This window comes from Erigeron canadensis, chromosome 8 (assembly GCF_010389155.1).
Source record: "Erigeron canadensis isolate Cc75 chromosome 8, C_canadensis_v1, whole genome shotgun sequence".
Taxonomy (NCBI): Eukaryota; Viridiplantae; Streptophyta; class Magnoliopsida; order Asterales; family Asteraceae; genus Erigeron; species Erigeron canadensis.
In genome coordinates, this window is record NC_057768.1 from 10739155 (window position 1) to 10753859 (window position 14705).

Genomic DNA, 14705 nt, shown 5'->3' on the forward strand with positions numbered 1-14705 from the left:
ACGTATAAATTTGAGACAAGGCAAATGAGTTCTATACAAATAAACCTATTTAAAATCAATTTTGATTTTATGCAAACAGTGTGAAAAACTTATACAAAATCACATATGATTTTACGCAAACATTGCCAAGAAAATATACAAAATCATATACTCCCTTCGTCCCAATTTAAATGTCCTATTTTGACTTTTGAAGTCTTTCTTTCGTAACTTTGACCGTAAATTGTTTCGTGTGTGTTGAGCCATAACTGATGTAAAATATATGAATAGATTGAGCTTTGGATGTACTTTTCATTGATATAACTTTCATTAAGTATTATATTATACAAACAAAAATACTTAAAGTCAAAGTTAGAGAAGAAAGACTCAACAAGTCAAATGTGGACACTTAAATTGGGACGGAGGGAGTATGATTTTGTGTAGCACATTGAGTCAAACCAAATGGCTTCCTTAAAAAGAAATTTATTCAAAATCATTTTTGATTTTACTCATAAAGTCTAAAAACATATTCAAAATCAACTATTCAAAATCAAAAATGATTTTAAGCATACAGTGTGAAATACCCATACGAAATCATATTTGATTTTATTCATACATCTAAACTAAAGTTTTATCACAGCTAACCCTACCACTTCAAAACTAAAGTTTTATCACATCTAAACTAAAGCCTTCGGCCCCGCGCTTTAGTTTATGGTTTGAAGTTGTAAGGTTAGCCGTTATGCTAACCCTAATCTAAAGTTTAATTTCTAATCAAAAATGATTTCAGATGTATAATGTTAAAAATCAATGCAAAATCATTTATGATTTTATGCATACATTTTAGAAAAGTTGCATTCTAAACCCCTGAAAGCAAAACCCTTGGGGGCTAAAAACTAATCAGTGGGGGAAATGTGATTACGGGGGCCTGTGGCCTGCGCTTTAGTTTAGGGTTTAAAGTCGTACGGCTAACCATACCACTTCAAACCCTAAATTAAAGTTTTATCACGGGGGCCTTTGGCCCGTGCTTTAGTTTATGGTTTGAAGTCGTAGGGTTAGCCTAACGGCTAACCGTACAACTTCAAACCCTAAACTAAAGCTTAACTTATAATCAAAAATGATTTCACATGTATAATGTTAAAAATCAATGCAAAATAATTTATGATTTTATGCATACATTTTAGAAAAGTTGCATACTAAAACCCTAAAAGCTAAACCCTTGGGGGCTAAAAGATAATCCGAGGGGGACGTGTGATTACGGGGGTCTGAATTCTGCGGTCCGCGCTTTAGTTTAGGGTTTGAAGTCGTAGGGTTAACCACCACTTCAAACTCTAAACTAAAGCTTTATCACGGGGGACTTCGGCCCCGCGCTTTAGTTTATAGTTTGAAATCGTAGGGTTAGCCTAACGGCTAACCGTACAACTTCAAACCCTAAACTATATGATTTTGTCTAGATTTATGAATAAAATCATATATGATTTTGTATAGGGTTTTGACACTGTATGTTTAAAATCATTTTTGATTTTAAACAGGTTTCTTTTTATGCAACTCATTTTAATGTGATACATAAAATCATATATGATTTTGTATTGGTTTTTCACTATGTATGCGCAAAATCAATTTTGATTTTGAATAGGTTTCTTTGTATGGAAGCTATTCGCTCTTTTCTCATTGTCTTATACAAAATCATTCAGATCAAGAATATAGAGGTGGTGGATTTTAAAACATCAAATCCATTTTATTTTTTTTCATTCCATTGAGATAGATGGATGTTTGTAAATACTGATTGATAGATATAAATGTAAATACTGAATAGATGGATGAATATCTATATTTAGTTTTGATATATGGTTATTTTCATTTTATACGTAAAGTCAAAGGATTTGATGTTTTAGGTGATGTGTACAGAGTGATGACTTGGTGGCAAAACACATCATTAATTTGGTATATTTAAATAATTTTAAATTTAATTGAAATTAAAAACGGACTGACTACCTGTATGGAGCCCCACTAAAGCCGTTTTATCCGGTTTCACGCCTTTGAATAAAACCTTTTTTTGTTGGAGCCGCACAAAAACAAAAGTGTCAAAGTTGAAGTACTTTGCAAGCAATTAGCTCAAATTAGAAAACTGGTCAAAACACGTTTTAATCTAAACTTAACACAATGTGTTTTCCAATAAATACATTATTTTAAGTTTCAAATTATAGTGTGTTTGAACAATTTTTTTGGTTTTTATGTGATATCAAAAACACATTGCGATTTGAAACTTAAAATAACGTGTTAGGTAAACTTATTTTTGATAATTTCATATTACATCCTAAATAACGTACTTATTTACCAAACTAGTATAATTTTAATAATATTTACCATTTTAGTTAAACCTTAATTAAACATTAAATATAACAATTAAAGAAAAGGAACTGTCAGCACTTATGTAGCATCTATTCACTCGCATTTTTTTTTCATTCGCTCAAACCTTACTGATGATATACCCATACGAAGCTCTAGCTCCGTACCCGAAGCAGAAGCAGAATACGAAGTCATCTTCGTACAGGTAAAATTACTTATACACATAACAGAGCTTGACCTCCATTCAGCATAATCATTCCGGAGCTCTAAAGGAAATAATTACCTAGCTCCGAGGAGATATACAACAAAGGATGGACACAATCTATTCCGTAATTAATCTATTAAATATATATCGAAGCTCTGATATACTCGGACACGACTTGGTAACAAGATTACCACAAATCTCCTCAAGAAGGAAACAAGATATTCACAAAGGAGGAAGAGATTTACCCTAATTCTCTTACCCTCCTCTCCAAGTTATAAATAGAGGAGGAGCCTCACGACATATTCATATTCATCCACACAATTTGTATACATAGTACGAATTATACACCACAACCCTCTCACGAGTTTATTCGACCTCCGGATAAACCCTAAACAAAACCTTCAAAACCCTAAGTCGAACGAATCGACTTAGTCATCAAACCATCCGGCGTAAAGCGGTCTCTCCGACCCTCTGACCATAAGGGAATCGCCGAGAAACACCCACAACCCAACTCATACCTCCGGTTGAGCCATAGTGCGATTATTTGATCAAACAAATTGGCGCCATCCGTGGGACCACCAGACACATAAACAAGCAGAGTGAAACCCCGACCACGATCACAATAATCAAAACAGGATGGCCGACGGAGAACAATCCCCAATGACACCCAACTCGGGGATACCGAGATCAGCATAGGGAAGGCCGGATCCCCAAGACGGGTTCTCTTTCGATACACCCAGGCTAAGTCACCACTCTACCATACCAGGCGGCTACGGTGCAGGTCCTAGTGAAACATTGGATGTTCAAAGCACCATAGGAAGATCAGACTTCCAGAGCCCAGATCGGAATAGATCCGAGAGGATATTTCCAGAAAGACACCAAAACAGGTCTCCGTCACAGGACCGCGTGACGGGACACATCCCTGAAAAAGAACAGACAATCGGTAGAACTACAATGCCAGGACATGCCCAAGAACGTCCTGTTGAAGATGGGCGTCTTCATGAGGGATCTCCAACAGGGGCGGGCGGACTCACACCCTCATCGTGAAACTTGGGGGTCGAGAGGCCAACCCAACAAAGTCACGGCCTGTTCGGTGCCCCGTTACGTCCTCAAAATTCGAGGGGCCCAACAACCACCCCTCCGGGAAACAGTGGGTTCGCAGCCACCCCTTCGGGAAACAGTGGGTTTGCAGCCACCCCTCCGAAAAACAGTGGGTTCGCAGCCACCCCTCCGAAAAACAGTGGGTTCGTGGCAACTCATCTCCAAGGCACGACCCAGATCGAAGCAGGCCAGGATTCGCACACATAACCTAACGGACACAGGTTCTTCCGTTAGAGAACAATGGAGCATCGACATCTGCAACACATGAAATAAATGATGCATAGGTACGAGAATATTTTGACGTACTAAGTATAATCATGAATCGTCTAAGGACAGCTGGCCAAATCCGCGGTGTCACCAGGAATCTTGAGAACGAATACGACTCCGATTCAGTGGACGAGTACATCGAAGCAGAGCTTCCACCAAGGAGGGCCACCGGAGGTATAACCTCCCAACAAGAGCAAGGGCCTCAAACAAACATGGCCCCGTCCAGGAGGATAGAGGCACGAGTAGAAGAAAGGCCAGCCCCAACGATTCACAGGGAAAGGGCAACCCGGGAGCAACCCCGCGGACGCTCACTAAACAGAGGCCCGGAGATGCATCCGGAAGCATGGCAGAACGAAGACAGGCCAAGGAGGACCCAACTGGGATTCCCTCGAGCCAGGAGAAATGTAATCCGGCAGGACTACGACCTCCATGAGTAGGTTGACATGGAGCCAGTCGACCTCTCCCACCTGGTAAATCCAGAAAGTCCATTCTCCCTTGCCATACAAAGCCATCCTCTGCCGGCAAAAATGAAGTACCCACAACACTTGGGGTAATATGATGGGAAGAGCGATCCGGAGGAATTCCTTAAAACATTCATCGGAGCAACTCTGATTCAGAGATGGGATATGCCGACTACGTGCCATGCATTCTCATACTAGTTAACTGATGATGCGCGGGAATGGATCGATGGGTTGCCAAGGACCAGCATAGAAAACTTTGAAACACTGAAAAATAAATTCAAAGCGCAATTCAGTATATAGAAGAAGCATAGGAAGACCCACATAACCGTGCACAACATCAAGCAAAGAGAAAACGAGAAAACAAGAGATTTCATTGTAAGGTACACAAATGAGACACAACAAGTACGAGGATTAACAGAGAGCCAAAGGATCTCGGGAGTCATACATGGGCTGCGGGCAGTAGAGCTTATTGAGCACCTGAGCACCGATCTACTCGAAACTTTTAACGGGTTAACAAGTAAAGCTCACATCTGGCTAGATGCTAGGGAAACGACAAGTGGTGACTCCTCCCTGGGAAGAAAGCGAAAGGAATATGGAGGGAATGGAAGATTTTCCCGCTACGGGCGAGAAGACAACCAGTGGGGTAGTAGAGAGAGAGATAGCGGGATCGATATCCTATCTAATCTCACCAAAGCCCCGAAGCAGATCCTCCTCACAGAGCGAGTCGCTTCAAGTTTCCCGATCCCGACAAAGCTCATAACGAAAAAGAAAAATATGGAGAAGTACTGTGAATACCATAGAGATCACGGACACGACACAAACAGTTGTAGAAATTTTAGATGAGCAATCGAAGAAGCCGTGGAGTCCGGAAAACTGGACCACCTTGTCAAAAGGATAAGACAAGCAACCAAAATTAAGAACGAGCCGGACGAATCCGAGAAAACAACACCGGCGCAGATCCTCACAATACGATCCGAAGTGTGCAGAGACTCTCCGCACGAAGAACTGTATCAGTTCCCCCCCATGAAGGATATAATTCCTTCCAGTGAATCGATCATGATCGAAGCAAACATCGGGGGGATAATAATAAGAAACGTTCAGATAGACGCTGGTTGTGAATGCGATATCCTCTACGAGAAATACTTCTCGGAGTTACCGAAGAATGTTAGAGAGAAATTACGCAAGGTAGACAGGCCACTAGTAGGATTCGCTGGAGAACGAACATGGCCTATTGGAGAGCTCCGGACAAAATTCACTATAAGAGAATACCCGAACTGGAAAACAGAAAAAATAACGTTCCTAATCGTCACAGCGAACTCTGGAAACAACGCAATCCTCGGAAGGGAAGCAATGTGGCGTTTCAGAATCGTGGCATCAACGATCCACTCGCAAATAAAATTCCAGAGTGAAGTAGGGATAACAACATTGTCGTCAAACCTACTGAAAAGAAAGGTGCAAGGGAACAGGCGAAGCTCTCCCGAGAACGAAGAGTGGGAATCCCTCCGCCATCCACCAGAACGGAGATCCCTAAGAGCACCATCGCTTGCGCAAAAGGGACGCAAACAGAGCAAAGGAGCCAAGAAAAACAAGTTCAGAGACTCGGGGAGAAGAACGGAGGTCCATGAAGACCTTCGTCAAAAAGTAAACTCCCTGAAAAGACAAATGGGATAAGCCCGGATTAGCTACCCAGATAAGTCCCAAAAAAGGAAGCTAGCAGCTAGGAACTTTACTATGTAATGTCCTCCTGCCAATTATTTTTCAATAAAATAAAGCTTTCAACAAAATTCTAAGATCGATCAAACAATAATAAACGCGCGTAATAAAATAAAATTAAAAGACTTCGTGTAAATGTTTAAGGGGACACTCATTAAGACATTCACGAAGCATAAAGAGCCTCCCAAAATCTAAAAAGGGAACGGCCAAAAAACCACTCAAAGACAGAGTCATCACACATGATAAAGTTAACGGTAGGTTAAATATATTGTAGGAAATGCCAAGTATATACGAAGACCTCCCCCAACACAAAAGGAGGCCAAGGAGAATAATTGTTCAAAGGCACGAAGGAGACAAAAAGGTGAAATTGTTCAAACGACACAAAGGCCACCAAATAAAGACTGCCTAAGAGAACATTGTTCAATTCATTCAACCACAAAGACCAGAAGAGTTAGGGGATAACCTGCAAAAGATCGGAGGGAGAAGCATCAGGATCAGCTACAAGCCTGCGAAGGTACTCGGAGTCAATAGTGGCAAGATCATCAAGCGCGAAATAAAGACGAGCAGTTGTGTCTTTGGGGATATTGCGGCCCTCTAGATTGATCATCCCATCCACAGCTAGAACACACATTAATCCCACTTCCGCATTGACCCTATTCAAGTTACACACTTTGGACAGCAGATCGCCAACTTCTGGGCCATTGATGAAGGACTTGCACACATGGGGGATGACCTCTACAATCAGTCTACCATACTTCCCCGCCTTATCTGCAAGAGCATCCTGCGCCTTCTTCACCATGCCATCTTTTTCTCGCACCTGATCTCCCAAAGACTCCAACTCCCTCTCTTTCTCAGCAATGATCCTTTGCGCATCAGTCTTCGCAGCGCTTAGCTCTGATTGCAAGGCCCCGCAGTCCAACTCCAGCTCAGTCACCTTTGCCTCCAAAGCAAGCTTCTCTGACATCAACCGCTCATATTGCTCCTTCGAGGGACCAGACTCTATAGAATTTTCCCGCAACCTTGAGTCCATAACACTGCCAATGATGGCACTGCAGAAGATAGAACGGCTATAGAAAGATGAGAGCTCAGGAATACTCAGGCTCATCAAACCGTTTACCCATCCTGGAGGAGCAATGCTCTGAAGATCGCGGTGACAAACAGAGGCATCCAAACACTCTTCAAAAGGGTCAAAGGCTGCACAAGGAGAATAACCAAATCTCAAACAATCATCTAAAAGATAAACAAGTAGCAAATGGACTTACATGCTGACTGCGAAGGGTCCCTACTTGTTCTCCCCTTTACCCTCTTCGGTCGATGGCAACCGAGTCCCTTGGGCACGGTCTTCCCTCTCCTCTTCTTCACACGCCCACCAACTGTGTTACCTCGAGCCTCTACCTCCTCAACTGCCTCTTCATCATTACCATCAAAAATCAACAATATCTTCCACCTGCTCACCAGCTGCAGGAGTAGATGCTTCAAGGGCTTCATCAAGAATATGCCCCTCATGAACCATGGTAGGATCAGCAGGTTCAGGAACCACTGGAGCAATTGGCTCAATTGGCGGAGGAGCTAGAGCCACCGGTCTAAAGACAATGCCAGTCAACGCAGGTTGCCTATCAATAAGTTGTTTAAACGACATCTCTGTAAATAAAACAGAAGTAAGCGTCAGTGTCTACTTTGGAAAATAATGGCAACGAAGAGGAAGTACAAAAGAGTCAACCTACCCTAACCATCAAACTCAATATCAACATCCAAAGTACCATTCTCCCAACAATTTGCAACCCCGGACTTAAACAATACAGCCTTCGGATACACACACAATTTCAACTTATAAGATGACAAAACTTCTACATCTGCTTGCCTAACACCAAAAACACTCGGGGAACTTACGGGCTCATACTTCAAACCACCCCTATCTAACAAGCCACGACGAGTAGGAGGAACCAACAACTGATCAACAAAAACAAACAAATTTTTCCAGTCTCTAACCCCAACACCACCAGAAATAAACAGCTCATGATCACCATTCTTTGACACAGTAACCTAATCCCCAGATTCTTTCAACTTATAAAAGAAGTTAAACAAAGCAACAGATGGTAGTATATGGTTCGCATAGCAAATAACCTGGAAAAATGATCTTTGCGATCCTAGTTAGATGCACAGTAGATATATGGCATCGATAATAATCAATCACATCAAAGAAGAAAGACGAAAATGGGATCCTAAGGTTACCAAGGGAAAAAGCTTTTACATATACACCCACAAAAACCAAGTTAGGGTTTTGAGAAAAATATGCATCTACAAAACTCTGATAGGCAGAGCGGCTGAGCACATTAGTAATATCTTTTATTCCTCTTTTTGACATTATGGAAAGCAAAGAGGAGAAGAAAATGGTGTACCTGGTTAACTTCGGGTGGATCGAGGAAAAACGAGAGAGAGAGATGAAGAGCAGAGCCAACAAAAGAAAGCAACAATAAAACCCTTATGGTCAAAAGTTGGTATTTATATGGGTCGTAATCACAAATAACTACCCAGTGATTAAATTACCCTGAGAGATGTGCCAACAAGTTGTCACTTAAGGATAAAAAGTCATTATGACCTGAAACTAAATAATAAACCAAGATCAATGGAGCAGTGGAGAAACGGAACAACGAAGCACGTTCCTTTTATCTTCGAAGGTATGGTATCCCCTTTCATTTGATTTGTTAAGTCTAATGCGATGTTTTACAGATAAAACCTCCCATCAGACTGGGGGCTTGATGATATACCCATACGGAGCTCTAGCTCCGTACCCGAAGCAGAAGTAGAATACGAAGTCATCTTCGTACAGGTAAAGTTACTTATACACATAACGGAGCTTGACCTCCGTTCAGCATAATCTTTCCGGAGCTCTAAAAGAAAAAATTACCTAGCTCCGAGGAGATATACAACAAAGGATGGACACAATCTATTCCGTAATTAATCTATTAAATATATATCGAAGCTTCGATATACTCGGACACGGCTTGGTAACAAGATTACCACAAATCTCCTCAAGAAGGAAACAAGATATTCACAAAGGAGGAAGAGATTTACCCTAATTCTCTTACCCTCCTCTCCAAGTTATCTACCCTCTATATAAATAGAGGAGGAGCCTCACGACATATTCATATTCATCCACACAATTTGTATACATAGTACGAATTATACACCAAAACCTTCTCACGAGTTTATTCGACCTCCGGATAAACCCTAAACAAAACCTTCAAAACCCTAAGTCGAACGAATCGACTTAGTCATCAAACCATCCGGCGTAAAGCGGTCTCTCCGACCCTCTGACCGTAAAGGAATCGCCGATAAACACCCACAACCCAACTCATACCTCCGGTTGAGCCATAGTGCGATTATTTGATCAAACATTTACTATGAATTTTCAGAATATGATACAACACTATGAGTTTGCATAATATGATATAACATTGCTAAAACAAAAATATGGAATTAGTCCCCTCATGTACTTTCATTTGATTTGTGACCTTCATCATCAAAATGTTTTTAAAGAATTGCAGAATATAATACTAAGTTCTAATGGCAGTACATGTTAAACAAAATACATAAAAATTTTATGTTGATCATGGGCCAACCTTAATACATCTAAAACATAATGTATTCAAATATCAAAGACAACTAAACATCAAATAGAATGTCAAAACATCTCAAACTATTACGCGTTCACTTTTTAAGACTTAGATTTACATGTTGTTCGATTGTGGCCGGTTTTTCATTCCACAAAAAGTATACTTTTTTCCATCTTTCATGTCGATTCTATTCCATTCCATTTCGTAGCTCGATATGTGTTTACGTAATTAAAGATAGATAGATAGGTAATATTAATTTTTGTTATCATAAGCCAATCACCAAAAGTTAAATTGTAAATAAATCTTCAAATTGATATGTTTGTGGGCCGTAATATTTGTTTTTGTTAGTCTGAAGGTGAATTATAATATCTCTACTCCCTAATAAAACAAATCTTAGCCCCTATTAAATATTTCTGTCTTTAAAATACTTTATTTGCCTTTGGACTTTTTTTATTTTTTTTCTTTACGTAACTACCCAAAATCCCTAATAAAGCAGACCGTCTTCCCTATTACTGTCGCCGCATTACGCGGGTACTATGCTAGTTGGGGGTTGAAGAAGACAAAAGGTTTAATAGGGATTTATTTTATTTTATTTTTCGACCTAATAAATAAAGTTAAATTAAATTAAGGTTTAACAAAAATAATAAATACTTTTAAAACTATACATACTTTGAAAAAAACTCTAGATTTTTGGATATCTGATCTTTGAATATTTGAATATCGAATACGGTTATCTTTGAATAATTGAACACCTGTCATTGCACGACAAGTTTACCTCCCCTTCTTTTCTTTTTTGAAAAGTAGTGAACCTTCTCTTCTAAATCTATTTTAAACCTCTATAAATATTTTTGCTTTAAATAACCTATTTATATGCTAAACATGATGATATGTGCTTATTTCTCGCTCTTGTACGGAAATGGTATCAGCATTCTTTAACTTCGTATATATTGTAATTGCAGTGCAAGTTACGCACTTTTTTCGGTTATACCTCCCACATAACCTCAAAACAAGGATTTCTTAAGGGTAAAAATATGATAGTCAATCTAGGTATCCAACAAATTAAACCAACTGTTTTATTTAAATATATACACTATCGGTCGATAATCATAATAATTTTAATTTGACGCATGATGCTACACAATATAATTAGGAAAATGATGATTACATAGCTTATATCTTCCATATCAAAATACATTTATTTTATAAACGTCATCCAATCATTCACATATATAGTTTAAACTTTGAAATACCTTTTATGAGGAGATATATATATCATATATAGTATTGTTCAACGTTGCTCTTTCCGTTGAGTTCCCTTGAGTAAAATTTCTTCATGTAATCAACAGTAGTTATCCTTGTAAATTTTGCCGGTGTCCCGGGAGTAATGAGGCTCAGTGCGGGTCCTATCTCGCTTTCCAGATTTGGGCTTAAGAATGTGGCGATGGACAACCTTTCTTTGTTTGAGTTCACCACTGCCCTGTGCTCAATGCTTTTATATATCCCATTTGAGATAATCTGAAATTGAACAACTCGTATTATTTAATTAGTTATGTATATCCATTATCTCAAAATCAGCAAATTAGTAATAAATGACCACCTGTATAATGTCCCCGACATTAACAATGAAAGCACCTGGAAGTGGTGTAACAGGGATCCAAACATCATCCTTTTTTATTTGGAGACCTTCAACGTGATTCACTTGGAGAAGGAAAGTGATACCCATGCCATCTGAGTGAGGATTAAGACCGATAACTTGTTCGGGTTGTGGACATGGCGGATAATAATTCATCCTCATCATTTGTAATCCATTCTCAAACAATGATTTCATCTCTTCATCCTCCATGTTCAAGGCTTTTCCAATAAACATTAGTGTTTTTAAGGCAACTTTCTCCATTGCTTTTGAGTAGTCATCTAAGGTATCTCTGTGTATACAATAAGTTTATAAAGAACATCAACATGGGGCACTTCTTTCACTGTGAACAAAATACTATTAATTTTAATATTCTCACCAATCTGTTTTTTGAAAAAAGTTTTGTTAATAAAATGAGGCTAGATTTTCTATATATTTTTTTAGAACAGCGAAGGACCGGATCACTGGTATTCAGACTGGATACCGAGAGCCTATGAATGAGGCTAGATATACATATGAAATAAGCTAGCTACTTGATCAAAATATAAACAAGTTACTTAGGGACGAATGTGGATAATGACCTAAATGGTTGAGGCAGTTTCGGTAACAAGTGTGGGTTTCTAATATTGGTAGGAAGAGTCAAGATGTAGAACATGTCGGCCCAATCAAGCTTTTGCTCTTCTGATACAACAAAATGTTGTCCAAGTCCTTCAAGGTCTCCTTCCTTCTGCTCATATTTACTTTTTTCATGTAATGGCAATTTAAAAAATTGTTGCGTCTCTTCTTTGACTCTCTCCACCAATGAACATCTAACTTCATGATTTATTAACTGCAACGACATGTTATATACGTATAAATTAACATTTTGTATTTTCTGCACAAATCTTACTAATATAATTAAAGTCAACAATCAATACTTTCTTTTTTTACATAATCTGTGACATTATATATTTTTTGTCCAAAATATTAATCAAGTGAAGTAGAATACCCGACTCAATACCATCTTTAATGGTGTAGGGGATATAGCTAGACAACATTACCCTAATCTAAAGGCAAAAAATTTTCCACTAGATCGAGGCCTTGTTGTCCTAAATCTTAATACATATCAACCAATATAATAAAACATGATTGATGAATTACTTGATTGACATGTGACACTTTCTTCGATCGGCATGTGTTTTTCTTTATATTAATTTTAACTTTAAATAAATTAATCTTCTAATTTATAGTTGCCTTATATGTTTATGTCTATATCTATTAAAAATATCCATATTTAGTATATATAATATATCCTATGATACAGTGACGGACCCATGATTGAGAGGGACGGGTAGCAAAATTTTTTTATGACAAACCTTATACAACATAAAATAACGATACCGACTAACTTGTTACGATTTTTAATGATTTTTCAAGATTTTTGGCTATTTTTAATGATTTTCAAGAATGTTTGGCACTTTGGTAGTTTCGATTTATCATTTAATTACATAAGTATGTCTTCATAAGTTTTATTATTAGGAGAATCTGTCAAAAGTTTAGAATTAGTTACATTGACGAGTATCCCATATTTGTTTGACCCGTAGCATCAATAAATAATACATCGTTTTTCAAAAAAAATTACACTACATGGATCTAGCGAACTCGTAGCCCGGTCTACCCAGTGTTTCTAATTTGTTTCCAATATCAAATTGAGTTTATGTAATATGTTTTCGAATTCCAAATAGCGTAAATTGTATATATTTACAAGATCCTTGAGCAATTTGATCTTTATCCAACGAAAAATGAAAAACGTTCGTCCGCCAACACAGAACATGAAAGAGATTCGCTTTTTCCGATCTTGGTTTTCTTGCTTTTCATTCAAACAAACAACGTCTGTAATTCGTTTCGTTTTCTTCTATTCGAACATAAAAGATTGGTAAACTTAAAGTTTGGCTTTTTTTTGTGATTCGCCATCTAACATATATTTGTAGAGATATTCAAACTATTAAATTTTCATTTCAACCTATTCTCGTTCATTAATTCGCGAAGCTAAATACATTTTATAACCACGTTTTATAGTCATAGCATTAATATTCAAAGTTATATTAGATAATGACCAATATTTTTGTAATACATGTATTTCATTGTTAGGTTATCATCACAAATACTAAAGACACATATTAAAATTTTATAGTTCATATAAAAAGTTAGTTGTGCAATATATGATTAATCCGTACTCGTACGGGTATTAGTACTAGTAAATAAAAATATACGAGTACCTGAAAGAATCCCCAATCTTTGCAAGCCAAATGTAGCTTTTGAAGTTCTGAATGCATAAAATCCGAAGACATTAAGCGCTCCATATCAATAATAGGTAGTTGAGGATTTGAAGAGACAGATGATATGAAAGGCGGGTCTTGATGGGGACGAATATATCTGGAAGGAACACTTGAAAGGCATTCCTTAGAGAGTTCTTGTACGTTTGGAACCTTAAGTGAACCAGCAAAATTTGTTTCCTTTGGTTCCATGGTTCATAAACCTTGAGTATAACTCTCAGAATTACAACGAGAGAGAAGGATTGTGCTTTTTATTTTTATTTTATGCAGAAACACTCAAAATTATTTACTACTCCGTACTATTTTATATCTCTAAATTTGCTATTTAATTTGGACGAGTCTGTTGGAGTGATATGCATCGTCACAACTCACAACACTTTGCCTTTTTTTAAAAAAACAAATAGTTGGCCACCATGGACAACTATTCTTTTTCCATCCATCCGCAGAGCATTATTTTGGATAAAAGTTAAAAAGAAAGAGATAAAAGTTGTAGCCTAAAACAACAAACCAATTATTGTTCTTTTCCATGGATGTATGGTAAGCTAGAAGATATATATATATATATATATATATAAGAAGGGTTATTTGAGAACTCACAAATAAAAAAAAAAACGAGAATAATTCTGGACCACTCATTTTCTTATATTTTCTCTCTCTTCCATTAAATAAGAAAATTCACCAAAATCATTTAAAATATTTTATCTCACAAACCGTAAATCGTTAGACGAAACAAAAAGCATGGGTAGTCTTAAAATTTCGTCCTCTTTCATTAAAGATCCAATTCGATATAAATTTGACGATATTTTAATTTTCGTTTTTTTTTCCCATCGCGTTCATCCTACACATGTGTAGGTACACATGTGTAGGTTCATCCTACATATGTGTAGGTTCATCCTACACATGTGTAAGATCATTGTTTTCACATATAAATTAGTAAATGAAGATATGTACAAAACAATGAAGGTCAAGGGCGGAGCCCGTCAATCCATGGGAGAGCCATGGTAGCAAAGGACGGAGCCCACCAGTCCATGGCGGAGGAATAACGACTAAGAGCGGAGCCCGTTAGGTAGATCA

General features: G+C 37.9%; 1 protein-coding gene across 1 annotated transcript; it reads right to left on the reverse strand.

The window, feature by feature from the left end:
* Positions 1-10861: 10861 nt before the first annotated feature.
* LOC122579043 (protein SRG1-like) lies at positions 10862-13964 on the reverse strand. Its single transcript, XM_043751131.1, has 4 exons — positions 13575-13964; positions 11898-12145; positions 11284-11608; positions 10862-11201 (listed from the first exon to the last, which is right to left on the reverse strand). The coding sequence occupies exons 1-4, from the start codon at positions 13821-13823 to the stop codon at positions 10959-10961; spliced, it is 1065 nt and encodes a 354-aa protein (XP_043607066.1). The 5' UTR covers positions 13824-13964; the 3' UTR covers positions 10862-10958.
* Positions 13965-14705: the final 741 nt, after the last annotated feature.

Coding starts and splice junctions, on each gene's coding strand:
- LOC122579043 (XM_043751131.1), bottom strand. CDS start 13,823: ATGGAACCAAAGGAAACAAATTTTGCTGGTTCACTTAAGGTTCCAAAC. Junction 11,609..11,897: donor AAACTGCCTCAACCATTTAG/GTCATTATCCAC, acceptor TTGTATACACAG/AGATACCTTAGATGACTACT. Junction 11,202..11,283: donor ATGTCGGGGACATTATACAG/GTGGTCATTTAT, acceptor GTTCAATTTCAG/ATTATCTCAAATGGGATATA.